The sequence below is a fragment of the Erythrolamprus reginae genome, chromosome 1 (assembly GCF_031021105.1).
Source record: "Erythrolamprus reginae isolate rEryReg1 chromosome 1, rEryReg1.hap1, whole genome shotgun sequence".
NCBI classification, from domain to species: Eukaryota; Metazoa; Chordata; class Lepidosauria; order Squamata; family Dipsadidae; genus Erythrolamprus; species Erythrolamprus reginae.
The window spans coordinates 334,465,998-334,492,556 of NC_091950.1; the positions used below are offsets into that span (position 1 = coordinate 334,465,998).

The following is a 26,559-nucleotide window of genomic DNA, read 5'->3' on the forward strand; positions in this document are numbered from 1 at the left end:
TATTTTTTTAACTTCAAGCAAAAAGCTTAATATATATTTGAAAAATTACTGTTTCATTATCTGATACTTCTGAACAACAATTTGTAATTATGATAATTGTCTTTTCCATGAGTAGTGATGGACTAGTTATTTTGGCTGCAGCCTGGCATCTTGGTGACACTCCCTGCCTTGTTTACTATACTTTGATAACTGTAGAAGATAATGGTTATCCCATATCTGACAATGTGATTGTAGAGGTCACTCAATATAACCCACCTTTTCAGGTAATTAGCATTATGTTTAAATGCTTTTTTGTTGCTTCTGATTTTAAACCTGCTTATAGAATATCATTTCAAGTGATTGGTTGTGAGGGTGAAAAAACTGTTTGATTGAACTGCCATATTTTTGAACTATTGATACGCACCAGTGTATAAGATGCACCAAGGTTTCGAACAGGTAAATAAGAAAAACAAAGTTTTTGCCCTCCCCGGCCCATAGGAGCACTCTGCAGGCTTGCCAAACCCTGTGTGTGCCTCTGTTTTTGCAAAAATGGACTCACTTTTCACCTATTTTTGTGAAAAACGGAGTGCACAGACAGTTTGGGAGGCCTGCAGAGTGTTCCTGGGGCCAGAGGATGGAAAAAACAGCCCAGTTTTTGCAAAAAATATAGGGCACGCAGAGGGTTTGGGATGCCTACAAAAACACCCCCTCCCCAGCCCCTAGGAGCACTCTGTAGGTCTCCCAAACCCTCTGCACACCCCATTTTTGTGGGAAAAAGGGCCCATTTTTCACAAAAATGGGATAAGTGGGCGGGGCTTTGGGGGGGCAAAAATGGCTGTATTTGGTGTATAAGATGTACCAACATTTATACCCTCTTTTGGGAGGGAAGTGTGTCTTCTACTCCAAAAGATATGGGTATAGAAACATGCTATTTGTAATGTTACTTCAGTAATACAGTACCTGATTTTTAAAAAATAGCATAACTAAAGATTTTAAAAAATAGAACCAGAAAGTACTTTAATTTACTCTATAGAAAAAGAAACTGATGCTGTAAGTCTTTGGAAATTGAACTCTGGACAGTTCAATTTTGGAAATTCCTGGTTATATATGTACTGATACAGTATATACTATGAAATAATTCATGTATCAGATGGGATTACATGTGATTTAGAAAAGGATTTATGATTAGCCTGCATTGTATACATATTAGCAAAAAGTATATGCGTGTATCAATAAGATATTGTAGAACTGTACAGAATATAAGAATGGTTACAAAAAACTATAGGAATGTAATTTATAATTGATTCCTATCACATCATCAACTGTATTCATATCGTTATACTTTTGTATGTATACCAGGCCTACCTAGAATATAGTCTTGCTGCTCTTAATAATGCTTCATTTCTAAATATAGGTATTTCTTATAATATTTAATGCTGTATTTTTCAGCCTGAAGAACCAATGTGTCATTTAATAGTCCCAGATTTTTCCAGCCATTTTGCCTGTCTTTATACTGAAAATGAGGTATTTGCTTGTTCAACCGGAACAGGAAGAAACTCTTTGCCACAGGAGAAGATTACTTTCAGTGCCCATGGTAAGAATCTTAACAAACGTAAACTGTTTAACACAAACTCATGAAACTGCCCTGCCTTCCAAGAATCTGACTAGTTTATAGTTATAGCTTACACATTAACCATAATTCTGGAGATTTTGTTCCTTGTCATAATCATTGCTTGAAAATCCAGTGACAATTGAAAATCAAGGAACATGGAGTCTCTGCTCTTTCAAATACTACTTTCTACTTTAGTTCAAGTAGAATGAATTGCCATCCAAAATATATTGAACAAGGGTCCCCAAACTAGGCGACTTTAAGATTTGTGGACTTCAGTTTCCAGAATTATCCAGCCAGCTATGCAGAGCTATGCTGGCTGGAGAATTCTGGGAGTTGAAATCCACAAGTCTTAAAGTTGCCAAGTTTGAAGACCTCTTATATTGAACCTTGGTCAAAATGATGTTGATGATATCTATCCTTCCTTCTCCCCTGCCTCTCTTTTTCTCTTTTATATTTTAGGTGATAAAATTTTAGGAGCAGGTTGTTCTGCTCAACTTCCCATTTTCTTTGTTCAGAAAAGTGGACTTGTAACTATACGTTCCAAGGAAACCACTTCTTTACTTCCTGAAGACATTGAGGATTCTTTAGCCTGTTCTGTAGCTGAGTCCGATGATGAGGTAATAACCGATTGGAACCTTGAAAGAGAAGATGGGAAAGAGGAAAAAGTATTGCCTAGCGTTTAATTCCCTTAAAATCTTTGCCAGACATAATTAATTTTTATTGGGTGCTTTGTTGTGTTTGAATAATGCTTTAACATTCTTTTTTTTTCTACTTTTCTCTTCTAGAACATCGGTTTTGACAGCTCTTCTAGATTGGATATTGTAGCTCAAGAAGATAAAACTAAAATGCTAAAATCCTCTTTTTTGCAGTTTTGCAGGTACAGTGATCCCTCGATTAGCACGGTCTCGATTAGTGCGAAACGCTACAACACGGTTTTTCACAAAATATTAATTAAAAAATACTCCACGGTTTTTTTGCTATACCACGGTTTTTCCCACCCGATGACGTCATACGTCATCACCAAGAGTCACTTCTCTGTCTCTTTCTCTTTCTTTCCTGTCACTATGCTTCAATCATTTTCTCATTTCTCTTTTTTCTCCCCTTTTTTCTATCATTTCTCTCTCTCTCTCTTTCTTCCTCTCTCACACTCTCTTCCTCCCTTCTCTCTCCCCCCCTCCACTTGCCCACGAGAAGAAAAAAAGCAACCTCTGCCGGGCAGCTCCCCTTGTGCCCCCGCTTTGTGCCTGCCTCTTTTGGGGATTTTTTTTTCTTTTCTTTTTTGCGCTGGCGGCGGGAGCTGTTGGGGAGGGCTCTGCCGGGAAGGCCTCTCAGCTGCAGAGCCGAATGGGGGCGGAGGCAACAGCGGAGCCCGGCGCTGGGGCCATGCGAGGCTGTTCATCCAGGGGGGCATGGACTGGCAAGTCGCCCTCCTTTCTCTCTCTTTCTCAAGATCGCTTGCCGCTTGCCTATTGCAGCGAAGGAGGCGAAGCAAGGCTCCAAGCTGCAAAGCGGCAAGCGATCTTGGGGATTCCCCTTTGCCTGGGCGGCGGGAAGACCAAGGGAAGGTTCCTTCAGCCGCCCAACACCTGATCCGCTCCGCAGCGCGGCGGCAGCGAGGAGCCGAAGATGGGGTTTCCCCTTTGCCTTTACCCCATCTTCGGCTCCTCGCTGCTTCCGCGCTGCGGAGCAGATCAGCTGTTGGGCGGCTGAAGGAACCTTCCCTTGGTCTTCCCCGCCGCCCACACGCAAACTCCACCATCTGCGCATGTGCGGCCATGAAAAAAATGGCGCACATGCGCAGATGGTGGTTTTTACTTCCGCATCCAGTATAACGCGGAAATCGGTTAGCGCGGGAGATCTTGGAACGTAACCCCCGCGCTAACCGAGAGATCACTGTACTGTACTAAACTAATACTATATTAAATAAATCATCAGTAGTGTAAGAAGAAGTTTCATATTGCCTTGTATTGAGTTTTCTGTACACTTAAAAAGTTACTCAGGAAATTTATTGTTTATGAGTGGTGAATTCAAAATCCAAAATTTATGTTCTAGAATTATCTAACTGGAAAACCCATGATCCATTTTGTTATCGTTTCAAAAATATTTCTTACCTAAATAGAGAAACACAATGACCAAGGCCAAATATCAGGAGGAGGAGGAGAAGCAACCTCTGACTTCTTGCCAGCTTGATCACAGCTGACCAGTCTCCAGCAGCCCATAGTGGGATCTGTCTACCCAGCTTCTGGAAGGCTAGAATAGGCTACCTGATCTCCATCAGCTGAACGAGGGGCTAGTCTACCCAATCTCTGGAAGGCTAGAGTGTGGCTGGTATACTGAACCTCTGCATGGGAGCATTAAAATAATTACAAATTTGTCAGATTTCAATCCCATGGGACCATGACTCCTGGATTTTGGATGCATTCTGTAAATTGGCCCATCTGAAATACCTTGATTGAAAAATCATTGCTCTGTGATACATAGTTTCATCCAGTTAAAGATTACAGACACAAGAGTTTTAATAGTACATAGATTGGTTGCATTATCAAAACCTTAATGTATTGCATATAAAGTAATAAAGGCAAAATCCCATTCTTGGGAGATAGCCTACATTGTATAGCAAGGGTCCCCAAACCTGGCAACTTTGAGACTTGTGGACTTCGAAAGCCTCTATAGTATAAGATTCCTTAATCCTTTTGCCACCAACAAACCCGTTTCGTCATGTCTTTAAATTAACATGACTAAGTGGAGAAAGTACAGAATAGGATGACCCAATCACTTTCCTGACATTCAAAGAAACTAGTGAACTTTTATTGAATAACTTAAAATTGACATTTTAACATTGCAACACATTTGTAATCTGTCAATATTTCCCTTTCCTGTCACTAGTTATATTCTTAATCTGCCTTCTTCACAGGTAGAGATTGTCCTTAGATAGGACTCTGAGCATCCTTCAGATTCCTCCTCCTACCCACACCATCCAAATTCTGTCTTCAATTTCTTTTCTGTCTTGAATAAATATTCTTGGAGGTATTCTGCATTGCTAGGCTTTTATTGGTAGTTCCATGAGTCAATGATCACATACTTTCCTCCTAGCCCAAGCTTAGCCTCATATAAACAAGCTATGTCTGAGCATTGAAGATGAAATTTTAGAGCTTTATTTTACAAAATAATTTCATGTTGTTCCATATATTTATATATTCCATAGGATTAAACTGCTGAGACATTTATACTATTCCAATTCCCAGGGGCTTCCACTTGCAGAGTAAAGAAAAGAGTAATTGCTCCATTTTGACATATTTGTAGCAGCCCCTTGCTTTCAATGTAGCCTTCAATTTTCCCTTTAGAAGTTCATTTCTAAACTACGGCTATTTATTTTGACTTATTTTCAGCTTAGTCATCAATTTTCAATTCTGCCTTCTACCCATCTCAAACTAAACAAAGACATATTCTAATAGGAATGGGCACCCATTTGGAACTTAATGAATAAAATAAGGAAGATCACATCACCTGGAATTTTTCTACTTATGCAAAAATGTTTCCTGTATTTGTTGTTCTGAATTACATTCTGAATGGGATCTTTATAACAGTGTCAACCAGTGCTCTCCATGTGAAATAATTCATAAACAACAAAGGTGGTTTGCATAGCAATTCCTTGTGGTTTGATAGCAAAATTATATTTGGGATATAGAATTTTCTTGTGCAGCAAATACAGTAGTCCTTTAAGTGACATTATCAACAATTTCAATTGGCTTCAAAATATCCCATAACTTCATTAATGCAATAGATAAATCCGGAAGCTCAACTAGAAAAGAGTACTATCACAGTTAAGTTACCCTATTTAATATCTGATTATAATGATTGACTCATAGTACCTTTCTTTTCATTGTAGGAAGGATGTGAAGGGTGCAAATGCCACAATTGCTGACCTTTTCCCCCAGCAAACAGATTTCGGTCCTGATGCTAATCTGGATAGAGCCGTAACACAAGTCAGTGAAGAATTAATAGATGATTATCCTACATCTGATCCACGGTGGGCTGAATCTGTACCTGAAGGTAGGGATTCTTGCATATAAAAAGGGGAACAATACATGTGTTTGTTTATATTGGATTAAGTATACTTCAAGGGTAGCCTTTCACAGGGTGCATTGCAATGTTATTGTGGATATGCAGGGAACAGCTGTTTGCTGATAGTCTATGCCTGAATTAAAGCACACATGCTAAATATTTTGGTCTGTGCATGAACTAGAATAGGGATGTTGCAGGCAGAAGGGGTTTAGGACGAAAAGGAGACTGGAGCAACTATGGAAATTAATACCGAGGAGGAGTGGAGCACATAACTCACAATTCCCTTCTCCATTCATTATGTGAATTGCAGCCCAGCAATCCCCAATTTCCCCAGTTTCTTTAACTCTTCAGCTAGTCCAGTGTTCCATTGCAGGATATGTCACCAGCCTGCCCACTTTCTGATCCTTCCTTGCATTTTTTTTCTTTCTTCCCTCCTCCCCTTTCTTCAGCTGCGAATATTGATGTCCTATTTTGGCATATTCCATTGGCTAGTCTTAATTTCTTCCACCTCATACTTTTCCTGTCCCTTCTCCCTCTGGGATTGGTGCTGGAGAGTGTTGGCCACATTCTGGAATTCACTTCAGACAACAGGAAAAATTCAGTAGGCTTGCCCTGCATCCCATTTAAACTAAGCCATATATTCCTGAGTAGCTTATCCATAGCCTAGTGTTATCTGTATGCATCAGGGGACTTAGGAGTTTTTCTCTATGTAGGGGACCAGAGTGGAAACCTATATGCAAAAAACAAGAGTATTGGGAAGAAAAAGAAATGTTTTCTTTGTATATCAGTTATATACGTACAGTCACAACTTGTGGATGGTTTTGTATTTTTCCTTTTTCGAATCTATAGCAGAGAATACGGAGAGAACTAGAATTTTAGGTAGCCTCTTTTATTTTTACCTTTGGAGTTCCTGTGTACAGTATTGCAGAATATTCCAAGGATTTTTTCTACAACATTGTTCTCCCAGTGCTATCATGTTGGTGTATTTAAATACACAATCATGTTCAGTTTTGTTTGCCTGAAATGAGTGCATTCCGGAAGATGACTTAACATTCTTTTGTGCCTGTCCAAGAGGGAGGGATGAAGGGAAGGATATTGGGAAGGTATAAGGACAAGCCATCTAGGGGAAAGAGAGAGAAAGCATTGAGAAGATTGCTGGCAGGATATGTTATGGGGGAATGTTGGTAGCTAGGGAAGTAAGGGGAGGTGTTGGAAAAATTGGGAGCAGGCAAACTTATAGACATGCCATGTTGACAGCTAGAGGAAAAAAGATGATGGCACATATATGGATTGCTTATTCACCCTGTCCATATTTTTGTATCTTCTAGACCAGTGATTTTCAACCTTTTTTGAGCCGCGGCACATTTTTTACATTTACGAAACCCTGGGGCACATTGAGCGGGGCGGGGGGGCTAAAAAAAGTTTGGACAAAAAAAATCTCTCTCTTCCTCCCTTTTGCTCTATTTCTCTCTCCCTCTTTCTCTCCCTCCCTTCCTTTTTCTTTCTCTCTCCATCCTTCTTTCTTTCTCTTCCTTCCTTCCTCCCTTTTTTGCTCTTTCTCTCTCCCTCCCTACCTCCCTCTATGTCTTTCTCTCTCTCTCTCCTTCCCTCCCTCTCTCTCTCTTTCTTTCTTTCTTTCTCTTTCTCTCTCTCTTGCTTTCTTTCCCTTGTTCTCTTTCTCTCTCTTGTTCTCTTTCTCTCTCTCTCCCTCTTTCTCTCTCTTGCTTTCTTTCTCTCTCTCTTGCTTTCTTTCTCTCTCTGAGCTTCACGGCACACCTGACCATGTCTCACGGCACACTGGTTGAAAAACACTGTTCTAGACCACCCAAATATATCTAGTTTATTTTCTGACAAGCATTGATTGATCCAGTGAGTCAAATGAAATTTCTGAATCCTGTCCGTTTGTTCTATGTTCAAAACTGCAGTTGTTCAGTACACAAATAAGCATTTTTCAGAAATAATGATGAGAAGAAATAGACAAAGAGCAAAACTCAGAAAATCCCCATGCCATGAATTCCTCCATTTAAGAAAATGGTTATATCATCCAATATAGTTTTAACATGTATACAGTATATTCAAGATGACAGCATTTTTTGACATCCTGAAGTAGACATCTTGTTGATCTTGATATGAAATGAGCCTGTTTCAAGGGTGTGTGTGTAGTTTGGTCAGATTCCCTTTATATAATGTGGCATTATATAAAGGGAATCTTCCCTTTATATAATATGGCAGAAGTATGTAAAAATCCAACGGGATGAATAGTTTCTGAAAAAAATGTGTACATTAAATATTAAAGTTAATTGAAAAGTAAAATTACACTTTCAAAGTTTATTTGAGACAAGTAAACATTTAAATGCTCTTGATCGTGTTTTTGTCCAGATGCAGCAAATTTTACCAACCCATCCATCATTATTCTTCACCAGCTGGATAATAAGTCACAAGCACATTCTATGTTCATTGATTTTCTTCACCAAGTAAGTTCCTAATGCTATCGGATAAAAATATGGATGACAGTGTTGCATACATTATTTTTATTTACAATCATCTCTATCTAAGGTTGATCTCTTTAGACGACTGGATTGTGTTCAAGTAAGAGGCATGCCGATGGCTACACGATTACTACTTTGTGAACATGCAGAAAAAATAGCAGCAGCTATTTCTCTCAAGAACTATCATTACAGATTGCCAGATCTCGTGACTTGCGCAATACAGATTGCTTTGAACAAAAGAGAAAATGACATTCCTCCAGGTCTTACACCTGCTGATGTTTTCTTCAGAGAGGTAAGAATTCTTTGCTATCTAGAAACACATTATGCATGAATAAACTTCAAATATATGAGGAGCCTAGAAGCATCCTAGATATAATCCGAATGGCTTCGAACAAAGACAAAAAGTTAATAGAAGGTAGTTATGCCTTGATAATGAAAATTAAACCAAGGAATATGGTATGCTGGACAAGACTGCCAAGACAAGGTTGACTGTGTTTTTATTTCGAAAAAAATACAAATCCAATGTCTTCAATAAATGGAATACCAGTGTGACATTCTTTTGTTTTTCAGGTATCTCAAGTAGATACTATTTTTGAATGTTTACTAGAAAAGGAAAAACAAGTCTTGAAGGATACATCGGTTCAGTCTGAAGAATGGGGTGAAACAGTTGTTGATGTAAACAATATTATAAAGGTACCTGATATTCTATGTTAATTGTGACATTAGTCAACTTTTCAGGTTTTTGTTACGTAAACTGATTTCTATCCATCCAGTGCGATATAACATCCCCCCCCCCATCTCTGTATTTCTGTACATCAGTTTTAAAGGACTCCTATACTCCTATGGAGCACATTTATGGAGTGTGTAGAAAAATTGGAGGACTCTTATCAGTAGCATTCCAGTGTCTGCTTGTTTATTTTACCCAGAAATGCACTATTACTGAAAATGAAAGCAGCATATAAAACTATAAGGCATTCTTCTTTCTCATTTTTTTTAAATTCTGACTCAATTATGATATTAAAAATTATTTGGCTTGTGTCTAGAAGCATTCATTTTTGCATATGCATACTTCCCTTTTATCTGTCAATGGTCTATAATCCTTATAAAAATGACTGTGAGTTCATAAGAATTATATTTATGTTAAAATCCTAGCGTATTGAATAAATTGATTTTAACAAGATTTATTTTCTTTGGGGTTTTTTTGTGAAGGATATGCTAAAAGCTGCTACTCAAGATCGCCAGTCTAAAATTCCTTTATATAAAATAAGGGATCCCACTAAAGTTGAACCTGAGTATGTACCTTGGACAGGTGAGAAAAATTAAAATGGCATTTGTGATGTTTTGCTGTTAATTTATAATATGGTCTTAGTTATACCCTTCTTTCACATATCTAGTGTTGTATTAAACTTTCTGTACTTTCAGTTGGGTGACCTTAAGCCACTCTCTCCGCCCAACCCAGCTAACAGGATAGTTGTTATGGGGAAAATAAGAAGAGGAAGGAGTATTACATTTATTCCTTGTGTTACTTATGAAGTAATAAAGGCGGGATAAAAATCTAAATAAAAAATCATGTTTGAATGAGTATTGGAGCATAAGTGGTTGTTTTATACCCATTCTTCTTGCTGGAAAATCTGTCTGTTGTCCTATACTGAAAAATGCTGCTTTGCTTTACAGACAATGAATTCATTCACATATGCATTTCCATTTTACTTGTAATTTATATATGTACTATATTAGAGATAAAGTTTCACCCTGCAGAAATGTCATCAAAATGTTTTTATCGTCTTCTCAAGCATCTGTTGGTGTGCGATCAACAATAGTGCAGCAACACGAAATCATTCTGAAGAAGGTTTATCCACAAGCTAATAGTAAGCTTCGTAGCACCGTTACAGAACAGTTGGTGGCACTGCTGGATTGCTTTTTGGATGGCTACATCTCTCAGCTTAAATCTGTGGACCGGCCTGAACATCAGGAACGTTATAAGAGTCTACTGGTAGAATACGAACAGAAAAGAACGGAATTATTGCTACCTTTACGTAAGTGCTGCTGTTTTTGTACAAGCTGATGTTTGCAGTTTTATGCAATATGAAAGTTAAAAATGGTAAGGCAAAAAAGTCAGAGGGATAAGAAGAGCAGAATATATTTAGGTTTATAGTACCATATAAAATCTGGCGTATGAAACTAAAACAAATTCTCCTGAGGCATTACTCTCCTTTCAATTATTATATTTTTATTCTGAAGTTGAAGTTACTTTTAAAAAATAGAGAGATTGTGGGGGAAAGTATTTCTATCTAATGTAATTTTGTATTCAGTCAGAACTATCTGACTGAATACAAAAAGCACCTGAGGGCAGAACAAGAAGCAATTCGTGAAAAGTAATCAAGGAGAGAAGCAACTTAGAATTAAGGAGAAACTTCCTGACAGTGAGAACAATTCATCAGTGGAACAGCTTGCCTCTAGAAGTTGTGAATGCTCCAACACTGGAAGTTTTAAAGAAGATATTGGATAACCATTTGTCTGAGGTGATTTAGGGTTTCCTGCCTAGGTAGAGGGTTGGACTAGAAACCTCTAAGGTCCCTTCCAACTGTTATTCTATTCTATTCTATCCTATCTATCCTTTTTAGTTAGGACAGAGGAACGTAACTTTTTTTCAGATAGATGGTCACTTACAGTGATATATTAGGAACTTCTTTTGGCAAAATAGGCAAAAACCTCATTTGATTGATTTAATTAGATGTAACATTATTATGAAGCCCAGCAGATGGCATCATATATTTGACTTTGGCCTATCTCAAAAAGCTCTGCAGCCCTTTAAAGATCTGGCTATCATTTAATTGGGAGATCACAGGGCAATTCCTCAGTTGAAGGGTAGGCTGGCAAGTTGAAGAACGATTCTGGAGAGTGATTAATGCAAACCACTTAGATACTGTTGCCAGGAGTCTAGATGGACATCGATGTGTATGCTGAGAACATATGCACCAAAGACAAATTCCTTGTGTATCCAATCACACTTGTTCAATAAAGAATTCTATTCTATTTTATATGTACTTAGCAGCAGTCAAACTTCACTTGTGAAAGTTTTTACTTAATGGGATTATTCTCTGCATATTTAATAATTGCCCCTTTCTCTCATTTTAAAAGTAACAATTTGGTAGTCAAATGTGGAAGGATATTGTGGATACCACCCACATTTTTTGGGAAGTATATGCAGCTCTCAGGACTTGGGTTATAGCTTCACAAATGGATAGACAAGAGTTAAGAACAATTCTTAATTCACTTTGACTACTTGTTACTTTGCCAAATTCCAGTTTTGCAGTTTATGCATTTACAGTACCCTTACTTGTAATTAAGCTTCCTTTGAACAAGGGAATGTTGCACCATGGAATATTTAAAAAGTGAATTGAATTCTTCCTTTAAAGTGCATTACTGCTTTGTACAAAAAATAAAATGGTCCGAGAGTGCTTGTTTCTGTATCATCACATAAACTCTATTTCTAATAATTGTTGAATATTTATTAATTACCCACTTCGATTACTCTCAATTTCTTGTATGTGGATAGAATATTATAATGATAGCAATCTCGGTTTTATTTTGTTTTACTTTAATTCAGGTCCAGTATTTTGAGACTATATACAAGGTGCTAATTGTTGTGCTTATACACCTCCCAGAATCGTATAATGTTAAAAGATTGATCATATAAATTTCTTAAACAAGTAAAGAGATAAAAGCCAGAATTTACTATAGAAAGAAAATATACTATCCGTCTACTTTGAGGGACTGTATTGTCCAAAATAACTGATAGATGCTTCATGCATAAACTGTATTGTGAAAAAAATGTTTATTTTGACAATGAATACTGGCTTATCTACTAGTGGTTACAGGATAAACATGTATGAGCTGTTGCGTTTTGTGTTTTTGTTGATTTTTTGCACAGTTGTTCTCAAACAATACCAGCAAGCTGCTACTCTTGCAGAAAAATTTTGTGACTTTGATATTTTGGTACAACTATGTGAACAGACTGATAACCAAAGCAGATTACAGCGCTACATGACCCAATTTGCTAATCAGGTGAGGTATTAAGATGTTACCATAGTGAAGTTTTGTCATTTAAGTCAGTGGTGCCCAGCCTTTACAGTTTGGTGGACCCCCCCGAGGGGAGGAGAGGAACTCCATTTGTGTGAACCTTTGTGCAAAGGAAGGTTCACATGCAAACACAAGATGGCCACTGCTTGTGCGAGGCAAGTCAAACTGCACACACCAGCATGTGCACCAGTCAGCTGCTCACACAGCCTGGTTCCAAACAGGCCATGGCCTGATTGTGGCCTGTGGATAGTGGGTTAAATCAGGACTCTTGATCTAAGTTCAATACTTACTTTAATTTCAAATGATACTTTTTTCCACATAGTTTCTCTAGAGCAGTGGTCCTCAGCCTTTCTGGTTTGGTGGTGCGACGGGGTGTGTGTGTTTCATTTGTGTGCACAACGGGTGCATGCACTCTCCACTTGTGCAAAGGAAGATTCACGTGTGAGTGCAAGATGGCCATTGCTTGCACATTCGGCCACTGCTGCACCACTTGTTTCTGAACAGGCTGTGCCTGGGAGTGGGCCATGGCTGAGGGTTGGGTATCACTGATCTAGGGGATTATCTGTCTAAAATGTCCTATATTCTTTCAAGTTGTAGAATGTAATAGAGAGAATTGTCAATTTTACCTTTATTCAAAAAGCTATTGTTCCAATTCTTGAACTGGAGAAATATGCATTATAAGCCAAGGTACAGGTGTGCATTCTGCAGATATGCCAATTAAGCAAATCAAGTCTCGTGGGAACTATTAATATAACATAAGGCAAAGGACCAACATGTTAAGTTGCTTCAAGTTTCTGGTGTATTTCAGCTTTAGAAATAATCATTTGATAACTAGCAGAGGAGCAATTGACAGAGAAATCTAGAAAATGATGTTAAACCAAGACAACAGCCTGTATGTTTGAAAATATATTGAATAAAAACTTCAATTTTTTTCAGATTGAAGCATAGTAATATGTTTGTTGAGTGCCAAGCTGTAAAAAAGAAATGAGTCTTTTACACTTTTAAAGATCTATACTTCTGTTTCATGAGAAGACCATATAAAGACCAAAGCAGATCCTTATGTATATACTGTATGATTTTATTTTTTAGAAATTTTCAGATTTTCTGTTTCGTTGGTATTTGGAAAAAGGGAAAAGAGGAAAACTGTTATCACAGCCAATTGCTCAGCATGGCCAGCTAGCTAGCTTCTTACAAGCTCATGAACATCTCAGTTGGCTACATGACATCAATAGTAATGACATGGATAAGGTATGCTTTAAAATAACACAAACATCTTACTTTTCTCTTAGTCAAGGGAATGCATACAATGTAAATCCTTCTCTCTTTTTTGGTCTAGTTGGGAAACATAGAAATTGGTAATATAAAGAACAAGTAGTAACCTTTGTGTAATCATGCAAACCTTTTTACTGGTTATTTTCATTTTTTAAATAATGTTTCTGTAAATTTGGGGGGTGGGGGTGGCATTTAGGAGGAGCAAGTTTCTTTCATGAAGAAATCCAGATCTCTGCTTGTGAAGATTTGCCAGGTCTTTGCATAGAGTTTAAATTTAACAATATTCTTCATTGCCAAAATTTATTGTAAACACATTACCAAAATTCAGCTCAGACTTTTTTCTTCGGTAATACCACCATGGTGTAGGAGAAATTTTGGGTTGAATTATATAATTTCAATTTAGAACGTGAAGGTTCTATGAGATGATTTCATAATTTCAAACTCTGCCCTAAAAGTAATGGGTAAGTATTCCAAACAAAAGCACTTAATAGAACACTTTTATATAACTATTTTTCTCCTGAATTTACTTGGTTAACTTGTTTATGTCAGGATTTTATTTTTAAACATTAACAAAAAGCTTACGTGCTTATCATATTGTAGGATGAGGTATCTTAGAGAATAAATGTTTTGTAAAATATATCTACCGCAGGGTTGGGTTTTGTTTAGCTTCTCCACTAGTTCACATCACGACGGAAGTGCACGTTTTGCTTGTGCATGTCACTTCCTGAAAATGACCCTCTCTGCATGCGCAGTATGTAAAAAAAGTTTCTGCGCAGAAGCAAAAAGCCTATGATGGCACCGAGAGAATCGGCTCGGGCTTGGCAAGCCTGGGTCACTGCAGGTTCCAGAGAACCCAGGCCACCACATTACTACCGGTTCTATAAAACCAGCCCAAACCAGGAGTAACCCACCTCTGATCTACCGTATTTTTTATACTATAAGACACACTCCCCACCTCCCAAAAGTGAGGGGGAAATGGGAGTGTCTTATAGTGTGAATGTTGTGGTGAGGGGGGGGTTGGTATGGTGCCAATCAGCTATTCTAGGTGGTGGGGATCGCTGCCGCTGCTGCCTGTTCAGTGGCAAATGAGATGTGGTGGTAAACGAGCCACAGCAACCCCTGCCACCTAGGACAGCTGATCGGCAGTATTCATCCCTCTGAGAAGAATTGACCACCCAGTTGGCGTTAGTGGCTAAGGTGGGACTAGAACTCCCAGTGACCTGCCTTCGAGCCTGGTGCCTTAACTACTAGATCAAACCAGCTCCTTTTTTTAGTATGTTCTTCATCCTTATCACGAAACTGATATTTTAAATATTATGATGTCTCTTCTCATTTGTGCAGAAGCTCAGTTAAAATTTAAATAATGATGCATGTCAGTAATACATTTTATAGTAGCTCTTGTCTTGATGGTTTTCCATTTTCAATGGCTATTTTAATCTTTAACATCTTTATCGTCTTACACTTTTTTATGTTGTTCCCAATAATTTTAGAATACCGCTCAGCAGAAAATAGGATGTTCCTCATCATTTCAGAATTTGAATATGTAGTTATGAACTAGTAATTTCAAGCACAACTGGTTTGGGAAATCTGTATCAATATTTTTAAATAAGTTTGTGGTTTAGGTCTCTGTATCTATAAATATTGTTGAGATGAGCACTTCCCTCTAGAGTTGGAAATAATTGGACAGGGAAAACCTTTATCTGTATCTTTTTGTTGTTCCATAACTTTACTTTTTCAGAACTTCATCTAATCGGAACTATATTGCTCACTCTTAGGCTTACAGAACACTCCACAATTTAGCAAATACGGAAACAAGATACTTTGCAAAGAAGAAAACTCTTCTTGGATTAAGTAAACTATCTGTACTAGCTTCCAATATATCAGATGTGATGCTGAATGAGAAAATTGAAGGTACTTTTTAAGCTAAACTTTAAATCTATGCCATGGTTATACAGAGAATCCCTTTATTTCTGGTTCCTCATTGAAATGGTTCTATTGCCACTATCTAATGATTCTTTCTTCTTCCATGTATGCAAGAAATCATTGAACAAGAATGTTTTTTACTGCATCAAGAAACCCTTCCTGAACAGTTGTTGGCAGAGAAAAGGATGACTCTCAACGAAATGCCGGTTTTAAGTGCCCCACAACTCATTGAGGTATTTGCCATTTTTTTTAATTAATGGGATTTTTGCATCTATCCAAAGGGAATTCCATTTTTATAAAGAAAAGAACATTATCCATTTAAAAAGAATATTGGGTTGAAGCTTGCTCTGAAATTTTCACTTCAAAGCCCAAACAGTAATGTTTCAGTATCGTATGTACGATGTATGATCAACAATATCATTTATTTGAATATTGTGCACTTGTTTGGAAATTGGCCATGCCAGGTTGTTACTTAACTTTCTTGCAGTTGTACCTGCTTGCCTTGTGTCAAAGCAGTTCAGCTTAGTAAGGTTCTACTTCTTTCAAATATGAAAACCTGAAGTTTTCATTAGTCGGAATAACTAATAAGTTGTGCAGCTGAGTTGTGCATGTTCATAAAACTATCAATGTATGCGGAGTAATAGCCCGGGGTGGGTTCTAACTTACCTCGCTGCCAGTTCGCTTCCTCCCATGCTGCGTGACGGCACATGCACTTCACACGCACATATGCAGTGGCAAAAAATCCCCCCCAAAAAAGCTGAAAAGAAGATACACAAAAAAAAAGTCTGGGAAATTTTTGTTGTCAAAAATTGAGACGTTTGAATTTTGTCCCATTTTACCATCTTTCTTGCTACAATTGTTAAGTGAATCGTTGCAGTTGTTAAGGTAGTAACAGAGTTATTAAGCATTTCTGGCTTCCCCATTGACTTTGCTTGTCCGGAAGTCATCAAAGTTGACCCCATGACCCTAGGACACTGTGACTGTCACAAATATGAGTCGGTAGCAAATAGTCTATTTTGATCACATGACTACGGAGTTGCTGCAACTGTTGGAAGTGTGAAAAACAATCATCACTTTTCCAGTGATTTCCAGTGTTGTCGTAACTTCAAGTGGTCAATAAATGAATTGTTGTAAGTCAAAGACTATTTGTACTGGCAATGTTTCTGAGATAGATAGCTGTGCTTTCCTGTGTTTGGTCCATTCACTTGCATGCAATAATTAATGATTTAATTGAGCCTGAGAGTCATGTGAATATGCTATAAGACTCATAACCAGATTTACCTTGGTGAAGTAGGCATCCACATAAATTGAATAAGTTATCAATCAATCTTACACACAATGGCTATAATATGGAAAGTATATCTAAAGGTTTATGCCGCTCCCTTATTCTCAATAGAATTGAGGCATCGTTCAGTGAAAAATGGTTGAAATACGGAGTGATTCCCCTCCACCCACACCCATCCACCCTACAGCAAGTTCTAATGTTTGTGTTCATTATTTCATACCTTAGCTATACATATGTGATGAGAACCGGAAAGCTAATGAGTATGACTTCAAGAAGGCGCTGGATCTGCTGGAATATATCGATCCGGTATGAAATTTAATGAGAATTTCAGTTCATGGATAATACATGATTATACAAATTCTTTACGACAGTTGATAGAATACCTCTAAGTGTTCTTTTAAGTACCACATAATGCAGATAAACGTTGTTAGATCAATTTTTAGTAGTGGAGACCCAGTTTGGGAAGGTATTGTTTCAGCAGTAATAGTATTATTCACAATTATTTGCATTTCTGTTCCAGCCATTTATTTATTTACAGTATTTGAGACAGTTCCTCTTTGTAAAATTTCCAAAATGAGTTACAAAGGTTTTTTTTTAAAAAAAACAAACCGTGCAAAATAAACTTTGGTAAAATAAGGATAATAAAAGATTAAGAAAGGTTAACAATAAAAAATACTGAAACACGCCAGTTTAGGATATGACTTATTTCAGAAGGGTAGATTATTTCACAGTATAATTAGCATCGCAGTAAAGGTGTATTGATGACATTGCTGACTCTAAACACATTGTCTCTATTTGCCTCACTACATAAACATATTTCAATCACAAACACTGGAGAAAAGTAACAAAGTACAGTCTTTCCTCTGCACAGTGTAAAAGGAAGATGACATTATTTTTGCATGTGTTAGACTTCAATTCTACCTTTTCTTCACATCTTCAGATTAGCCTTCCTCCAATTTTTCTTAATAGCAACTTCCTTCGGGGTAGATCAGATTGACTCAAGAGTGACCCCAAATCAGTTGAGCTTCCAGGGCTAAGGTAGACTAAAATCTGGGTGTACAGTATTGTGTCCTGATCTGGCATTTAACCAACGCAGCATGCTCTCTCACTGATGTACCAAAAAAGAAACTTAATCTCACGTGATAAACACATACATACACACTGCTCGAGTAATCAAAGATCACACTGTGCAAACATGTTCTGTAGAGCCATATGGAAAACCAGGATGCCATATCCTGCTTGTATGTGAAAGGATTCATTGTAAATGGCTGTTGCTGAATTAACTGTATGAAGCATGGCAAGAGAACATTCAAATAGTATTGCATTTCACCCACAACCTAAAGTCAAGAATTTAATCAAGTATGTTCATCTCTGAGAAAAAAATATTTTCTTAAAACCCAACTGTTTTTTTACCATTCTGGTTCCTGTAGAACACTGAGAGTAGTTACACGTTGCATAAGCTTCTGTGCTGCCAGTCTCTGGCTAATCTGTCATTTCATTTTCTACTTGTCATATTATTCAGATTTATCAGATAGCATTACCCCTACCTTTGGTAACGCCCATAATGCTATTGTGTAGCTTATCCCTTAGTTTCCTCACATTGCTTCATTGTTTCTTAAGCCTACAATTTTCTGAAATATATTCTTCAAAACACATCGTTATTTTGTTACCTTGTTTTTCGCCAGCATAAGTATTCAATCAGATATCATTATAATGTATAATTTATTTCCTGGAATTTCAAATGCAATTTAACATTCTTTCTTTCTTTTTTTTAAATGAAGACCGAGCAAGTGGACATAAATTATCTTAAACTTAAAATACTTTGTAAAGCTCTACTGAGAGATGGGTAAGTAAAAGCAGTTTAATTTGTTTAATGTATTCATTTACAACATTTGTCTCCAGACTTAGGCAAAACAGTTCCTAAAACAGCTTCCACGAAATCAATAGCAAATGCAATACCGTAATGCTATTTTTAGGTCTTTATTTTCCAAAGATCTGACAAGGGATTCGAGCAATGGAAAAACAGATAGATTTGGACACCAGTTTTTACAAGTACAGTGGTACCGCTACTTAAGAACTTAATTTGTTCCGTGACCAGGTTCTTAAGTAGAAACGTAATTAAGTAGAAGCATTTTTTCCCATAGGAATCAATGTAAAAGCCAATAATACGTGCAAACCCATTAGGAAAAAAACAAAAGCTTCGAATTTGGGTGAGAGTAGGGCGAGGAAGAAGAGGAGGAGGACAGTCACTGCCGAAGGAAGGAGGTGAGGTGAGGGGAATCAAAAAAATCCAAAACTTTAAGGTTTAAAAAAAAGAGAGAATCTGAGGCAGCTCCCAGAGAAAGGAAAATACTTCGCTCTAGATTGCCAAAGCCTAGATGGCCGGGATTAAAGGGGGAATGGCAGAAAACTGGCCAGGCCTTTGTGCCACTCTCAAATTTCCTGGGAAATTTTTCCAGGCTCGGGTTCTTAAGTAGAAAATGGTTCTTAAGTAGAGACAAAAAATCTTGAACACCCAGTTGTTATCTAGAAAAGTTCTTAAGTAGAGGCGTTCTTAAGTAGAGGTACCACTGTATAATATAAAAGGTTGAATGCAAGCAGTTCCTGAAAAGGCATTAGGTTTAGTCTTCCAGAAGAATTCATGGATTAGCTCAGCTTTCCATCTCTCCTTCTACTTTCGAGGGCATCTTTGGTTTCAATTAATACTTCTTTGGAGTAGCCTTCCAATATCTTCCGATTTCTAATATCAAACTGAATACTTAGAACATTCCAAAATCAGGGTACCATTATCAAGAAGAGATTTCCTTTATGGAAAGGGCAAGTTGATAGAATAGTAGGTATTCCTTGGGCAAGGGATGTAAGGATATATGTTTGGTAATCTTTAAACTATTGGAAGGGCTGGAATTATCTCATACAAATGGGGGATTTACTAAAAGTGCATCAGTTTCAATGAAGATACTCCTAGCTTCTCGACTTTTCTTAACCATTATACCATTGTATTCCTTTTATGCAGTCTTCACACAGCCAAATATTTGCTTAAAAAATAAAGATTGCTTTTCTATCATTTCAGATAATAGAATCTGCTTTCTTCCTTTTTGAAAGGCTACTCGCCTTTCTGAACTACCTTTCTGAAACTTAACCATGTTTAGTTTCCAAATTTTGAAGGAGTAGTTAAACGGATGATGAAAAGACTTAGCACTGTGCTTTAGACAGGATTAAAAAAAAGTGACTCTCCTCAAATTCTCTAGGGATTGTGTAAAATACCTATTCCAAAAAAACCCACATTGACATAGTTCAATTGGATGTGGTTCAGGAACAATTTGGGGAGGTTGTTTAAAGAATCCTTTCATTCATTAGAATTTATTTTGAATAAATTAATAATTATGTCTAGACTTAATCTCAAAATGTGTTATCTATTGATTCTTAATTGGATGCCACCATTTCTGTTTGTCCAATTGTTGATCAGTTGGAATAAATAGCTATATAAAATTATCCTAATTCAGATGTCCTCATTAATCAAGCCATTTCTGAATCAGGTATCTAAACTACCTACCCTATAGGGACAATTTTTTTAATGCTACTGTACTCTATAACTATATATGGCAATAGAATTGTTGGGTGGTACCCGAGGTGTGTGGAAAAAACACAGTGACTTCCTAACAAGGTAGTGGTTTTTTTGTTCCTCATTCATGCTGTTCACTTTCATTTTCAAGAGAAGTAAATAGCTATGAAGGAGGGTATTATGGAAGAATGTGTTTCCTTTTGCCCTGGTTTAATGCAGATTAAAGTCAGCCATATTAAACATTATAATAAATGGATTAACTTTTTAATAAATGCATTAACAATATATTACTGAAATAGAGGCCTCTTTCTTGCTAAGGATTTCAATTGATTCTGAATTCAAATTCATTCCCTCTCTTTACCATCTAGCAAAGCTACCTTTTCAGGGAAAGTCCAGCAATAGGACCAGTTAACCTATCAATTACAGAATGTACACTTGGGGCATGGACTAAACTTCCTACTCACAAAAGTATTATGCAGCAACATAGACATATTAAATAATTTGGCATTAAAAAACTGACTACTGTATTTCGATTGTAGATCACTAACGATGATGAAAAAAAGCATACTGCTATTTTCACGCCAATTCTATATTAGAGAGGACAGTCCTGTTCTAACTCTTCTATTCATGTTTCACTGCCGTGCATGATATTAATTCCAATGAAATATATGGATGTGATTTTATATTGCCTAAGTAGCTTTTCACCTTGCCTTTCCCTCTACTGCGTAGTCTGATCCAGTCTTCTGTACAAATTGAGGGAGACTTCACTAAGACTAAGAAAACACTGTTCCCTGATTAATACTTTTCCTCTGGTAAAAGAATCTAGATGCATAGTTCCACATCTTTTTAAAAATCTTATCTGTAACTTTTTTCCTTAAATTATGAAACTTAATCCTTTTATATTTTAATGCTACATTGAAAAACAGAAATGTAATACTTGCTGAAATTTGAAGAAAATAATAAACAAATGAAAATTTGGAATATAAACGTAGGAAAAAGTAGCTCAGTGAATATTTAGATTAACACATTGCATGTTATTCGTTTTTACAATATATTTGTTTTGGTTCTTCTACATTTTGACATTATAGCTGGTCCAATTCAGAAGGCAAAGATGATCCAATTGAAGCATCTAAAGACAGTATATTTGTGAAAATACTACAAAAGCTGATGAAAGAAGGTATATTTTATTGAAATACGGTATATTCAGAAATAATTTGAATCACCTGCTGAAACATTGTCATGCAAATATTAGTTATACATCAAAGATAAATAATATAATATTACAGTCATGAATTTAGTACAGTATGTTGCTGGCCAAATTAAAGACAACAGAAATGTGATATACATGCAATGTAACTATAATGTTAGAGGGATCATTCCTGTTTAAATATGTTATACTGAAATTAAGTTTAAAGTTCCATATTATCCAAATATCTATAATATCTAACAATTATTTCTATTGTAGGAGTTCAACTTAGTGAATATCTGCCTGACGTGAAAGATTTGATGCAGTCAGATGAACTTGGACATTTAAAGTACAATCCTTACTTTGAATTTGTTCTGAAAGCAAATTATGAATTGCATGTTTTTAGAGATCAGGCATGAGAAATTTTAAATTTTAATTAAGCTAGCTTCTTTTTTATATTGTGCATTGATTTTGCAATAAAGTTTCAATTCCAACAAATAACATGTCTGATTCGTAATGATTAAAAACTGAAGCCAAATCAAGGTTATGAAAGAAAATTGAACAAAACATAAAAAATTCTATAAACTCTATTTTTATAAAAAGTTATATAAACAGTATGTTTCTAAACAGTAATCCAGCTTCTTGTGTGCTGCTGTTTTGTAGTGAATACAGTTGTTCATGCAATGTAAGAAATGTTGACTTTTCCTCTTACAATATACACTTATATTTTTAAATATATAAATGACTGGATTCAAGTGCTCACCATGTAATGAAGTTCTATTACAATCTTAAGTAATAACAGGAAGGCTAGAAAGTAGTTCTGCAAGTACTTCTCCTGGAAATGTCTCTTCTCTGCTTGATGGTAGCTTACAATCCACAACACTTTGCCATGCTAATGCATAAAGAACAGATGGACTAATATAAATCAACTTAATTCTTTAATCTGACAAATATCACAGAATTGTCTCTACAGCCTGCTCAACATGTACAGAGTAACTGCAAAACCAATTTGCATGTCTTACTTTTTTATATCTTGGCTAAATGCCTCTAGAATTTGATCCAACAGCTGAGAAGGTCATACGTTAAATCAGTTGAAGAGCATCCTATGTCCAGTTTTAAAAGTACAGCTACCATTCCATGGCTTCCTTTCTTGCTGTGCTAATAGAGCTCTAAGAATGGAAGAGCTGGAGAATATACTTATCTTGAAATATTCAAACCAATGTAGATAATGTATACTGAGAGCATATGCACCAAGACACATTCCTTGTGTGTCCAATCACATTTGGGCCATTAAAAATGTATTCTATTCTATTCTACAATGCACTATCCCTACTGGAAGATTAAACAATATCTGAAGTATGTTGGGATCTTCAGAATATGCAATTGCAAAAGGAACAGACAACCTCATGCTATTAATACAAAGTTAAAAAAAATTGAAACACTGTACTAATGAAATAAAGCTGACAAAAGATCACATTTTTATTTTGCTTTCTCAATTAAAAAGCAATGAAAAGTGCTCTGGTCTGATTAAAGTCATCCTAGATCTTTTCATTTCAGTCCAAATTATAATTTACATTGATATATAAAGTGCTACATAATCTGAATTTTATAAATACCAGGCTCTGAGTACATGAAAATATGTTATCCGAATATTTGTTAAGGAGTTTTTTATGAGAAGACATAACCCTGTTTTTAGCAGTTTATTAAGAAGCTCATCTCAGTGAGATCAACAGAATGTACTCCCATGGAAGCATGTAGGTGTAATGCAAAACCTGAATTCTGAGAAATTATTTCACTTAATGAGCAGCATCTGGAATGATATATAGGTATAGGTATCAACAGCTGACAATTTCATTCCAAAATAGTGCTATTTTTTCTTTCTGAAAATTGGCTGAAAATCCTCTGAATCGGATGGTCTTATATAAAAAAATACAAATACATTTTGGTTTCAGTAGGTATATTTGTTTTGTTGGAAGCACTGGATTGGTTTAATGAAAAAAAATCAGATCAATTCAATACATTCATAGAATATCTTGCAATAATTGCTGTGAATTCCTTTCATCAGAAAGTTGTTACCCCATATGATTGTTAGGAAAAGCAGGAGGAGTGAGCACCATAAACATAACATTAAGTTCCCAAATGAAAGGTAATGTGTAAATAATTAAATACATCCATATTCCTCGGTTATTTAAACTTACAAAGGAGGCAGCATTTGTAACAAATCGCAATGTGTTATTAATACTTCTGCCACTATTCAATGACATGCAGTAAGAAAGAGAATTTCTAATATACTTTCCAATTAATAAAAACTGGGTGGTAAGACTAGTTTCTCTCCTAATTTAGTAAGCACATCTGTTAACTTAAAAGAGAGCGTTTCAGTATTAAAGTAATACTTACAAAGCCATAGATGGGTTTTGAATAGACAAAGGTGTAAAGTTGTTACTTCTGTTGGCAGAGACTTGAGAAACTACAGTAATTTCTCCTATGGCGATGAGCTTTGCACTTACCCTTCTCTAATTGCTTGAACCTGATTGGATTTGTCTATTAATACTGCCTAAAACTTTTGTGCAGTCATAAGTCCTTCATTCCAAGCTATGTTTATAGAGCAAATTAATTTGCTTACAGTAATAAGGAAATGTTACTGTAAAAGTTTATACAAATGACATGGGAATTTATAAAATAATCTGTAATAAGCATGATACTAACGTCTGCTTAACTTCAGGAAATTATAAAGGTGTCAAGTTACCCTTATGTTAGTTATTAGTTTATTTTATACAATTTACGCTTCACAGTGTTTAATGAAAATGTAAATTATAAGGTGTAAATTGGCTATCATCAGTGATAAGTTTAATTTTACAGATTGATATACATTTACTTTTTAGTTTTGCAGTAGCAATAAATACATAAAATGCCAGGTTTTGCAGGATGCCTTTCAAGAGGAATATGACATTAGGTATTCAAATTTGGTTTTTCATTCATTAAACCTATTTTAATATGAAAGTGATAATTTATCACTTTCCTTTCACTTAAGCATTCATCTTTGAATGCCTCTTCCCATTTTTAAAATGTTGGAATTGTTTGCTGATCTTAGAGCAATTAAATAAATAATATGCATTATCCATTACATCATTAGTCTTTTACATACATTTTAGTTTGGGTTTCTTCAAAGTCCGGTATAAAGGAATTTTATCCACAATGAGAATTAATCCATTAAGTCAAAAAGAACTTCAGAGTGTTTTGCTCTCCTAAAGTTGCTCCAAAACGCAGGATCACAAAAACACAGGACTGTCTACAGCAGGGGTCTCCAATCTTGGCAACTGTAAGACTTGTGGACTTCAACTCCCAAAATTCCTCAGCCAGCAAAGGAATTGTGGGAGTTGAAGTCCACAAAGTTGCCAGGGTTGGAGACCTCTGGTCTACAGTGTCTTTGGGCAATTTCCTGGGATTGTATGCAACTCTTTTAAGGAATTGTAGATTAGTGCTATGTTTGTCTTCCTTGACATGCAAAAGCACCTTTTCCAATTGAATCCATACTGCAAATTGTGAGGTTTATTACACTTTTGCTAGTGGCAATGCATTAATCAATAAACACAGACTACTAATTTTGCTGCATCATACTTGAAGAAAACTTTCTAGTCTGAGGTCATGTTACCCAAAGACAGGTTATAGTACTGCTATTATACTACAGCCTCTTCAATAGTATGGAGTACATAACCAGTGCAAGTAGTCTTCAATTTACAACCACAATTGAGCCCAAAGTTTCTGTTGTTAAGTGAGACATATAAGCAAATTTTGTCCCATTTTATGATTGTTCTTGCCAGTTATTAACTGAATCACTGCAGTTATTAAGCTGGTAACAGGGTTGTTTAGATAATTTGAAGTCCCCTTGACTTTGCTTGTCAGAAGGTGACAAAAGCTGATTCCATGACCCTTGGAGACTTCAACCGTCATAAATATGGGTCAATTGCCAAGTGTTTGAATTTTAATCATGTGATGCTAAGGATCCCACAATGGTCACAAGTGTGAAAAATGGTCATAACTATTTTCATTGCCATGATAAATTCAAACAGCCACAAATAGAATAGAATAGAATAGAATAGAATGACAAGAATTGGGCCCTTGGAGGTGGGTATGTGGTCTGTGCACAAGCACAAGCATGAATTGATAGCAATAGGATTTAGAACCCATCACTGCTGGGTATGCATATCTGCCTGCATAATTAACATACCCTTATTTTGGACCTTCCTGTAAGATTGCTGAAAATGTTTGTTACATTTGCTCCAAATATGTTAGCTTCCTTTTAGAAATGCATCTGTAACTACAGTGGTACCGCTATTTACGAATTTAATTCGTTCCGTGACCAGGTTCTTAAGTAGAAAAGTTTGTAAGAAAAAGCAATTTTTCCCATAGGAATCAATGTAAAAGCAAATATGCGTGCGATTGGGGAAACCACAGGGAGGGTGGAGGTCGTTTCCTCCCAGGAAATTCCTAGAGGCCCCACGGAGGTTTCTCCTCGCCTTTTCCGGCCCTGTTTCCTCCCAAGAGTTTCCTAGAGACGCCCCATAGAGGCTTCTCCCTGCCTTTTCCGGTTACAGTTTCGGAGTTTTGGGTTTGTAAGTGGAAAATGGTACTTGAGAAGAGGCAAAAAAATCTTGAACACCCAGTTCTTATCTAGAAAGGTTCGTAAGTAGAGGCGTTTGTAGATAGATGTACCACTGTATATCTATCTATAGATAGATCTATAATCTATATCTGTCTACCTATAACCACTACACAAAATTAGCACTCTCTCTCTGAGAGATCATCTAGTCCAATCTCTTGTCCAGTACACAGATAGTACATACATGCTTTTGAGACTACAGCTCCCAGAATTCCCAGTCAGCATGATTGGGAATCCTGGGAATTGCAGTCTGAATTTATCCCGCAAGTACCAAGGTGGAGAAGGCTCTCCGAGGGTTTCATCTCATCTTCTCCATAATTGGCTGTTGTCATTGCCCATCCAAAAGGGGACTTTTACTTCCACCTTTCCTCCAATCCCAAAACTGCCATTAACCTCCTCCATGACCATAACTAGATGTGAATTGCTTTCAATATTTTTTTTTC

The 26,559-nt window shown here is 36.5% G+C and overlaps 1 protein-coding gene across 1 annotated transcript in view; it reads left to right on the plus strand.

Moving 5' to 3' along the window:
- Positions 1–21,954, plus strand: part of NUP133 (nucleoporin 133) — a 33,116-nt gene extending 11,162 nt beyond the window's left edge. Inside the window, exons 9-26 of the mRNA XM_070733949.1 lie at positions 116–263; positions 1,429–1,573; positions 2,051–2,208; positions 2,377–2,468; positions 5,481–5,644; positions 8,036–8,130; positions 8,213–8,437; positions 8,716–8,838; positions 9,355–9,454; positions 9,939–10,181; positions 12,080–12,213; positions 13,318–13,476; positions 15,276–15,411; positions 15,538–15,656; positions 16,934–17,014; positions 18,490–18,554; positions 21,359–21,447; positions 21,736–21,954. Of these exons, the coding sequence (XP_070590050.1) occupies positions 116–263; positions 1,429–1,573; positions 2,051–2,208; positions 2,377–2,468; positions 5,481–5,644; positions 8,036–8,130; positions 8,213–8,437; positions 8,716–8,838; positions 9,355–9,454; positions 9,939–10,181; positions 12,080–12,213; positions 13,318–13,476; positions 15,276–15,411; positions 15,538–15,656; positions 16,934–17,014; positions 18,490–18,554; positions 21,359–21,447; positions 21,736–21,875 (2,416 nt within the window). The 3' untranslated portion in view covers positions 21,876–21,954. The remainder of the gene's footprint in view (positions 1–115; positions 264–1,428; positions 1,574–2,050; positions 2,209–2,376; positions 2,469–5,480; positions 5,645–8,035; positions 8,131–8,212; positions 8,438–8,715; positions 8,839–9,354; positions 9,455–9,938; positions 10,182–12,079; positions 12,214–13,317; positions 13,477–15,275; positions 15,412–15,537; positions 15,657–16,933; positions 17,015–18,489; positions 18,555–21,358; positions 21,448–21,735) is intronic.
- The last annotated feature ends 4,605 nt before the right edge of the window (positions 21,955–26,559 follow it).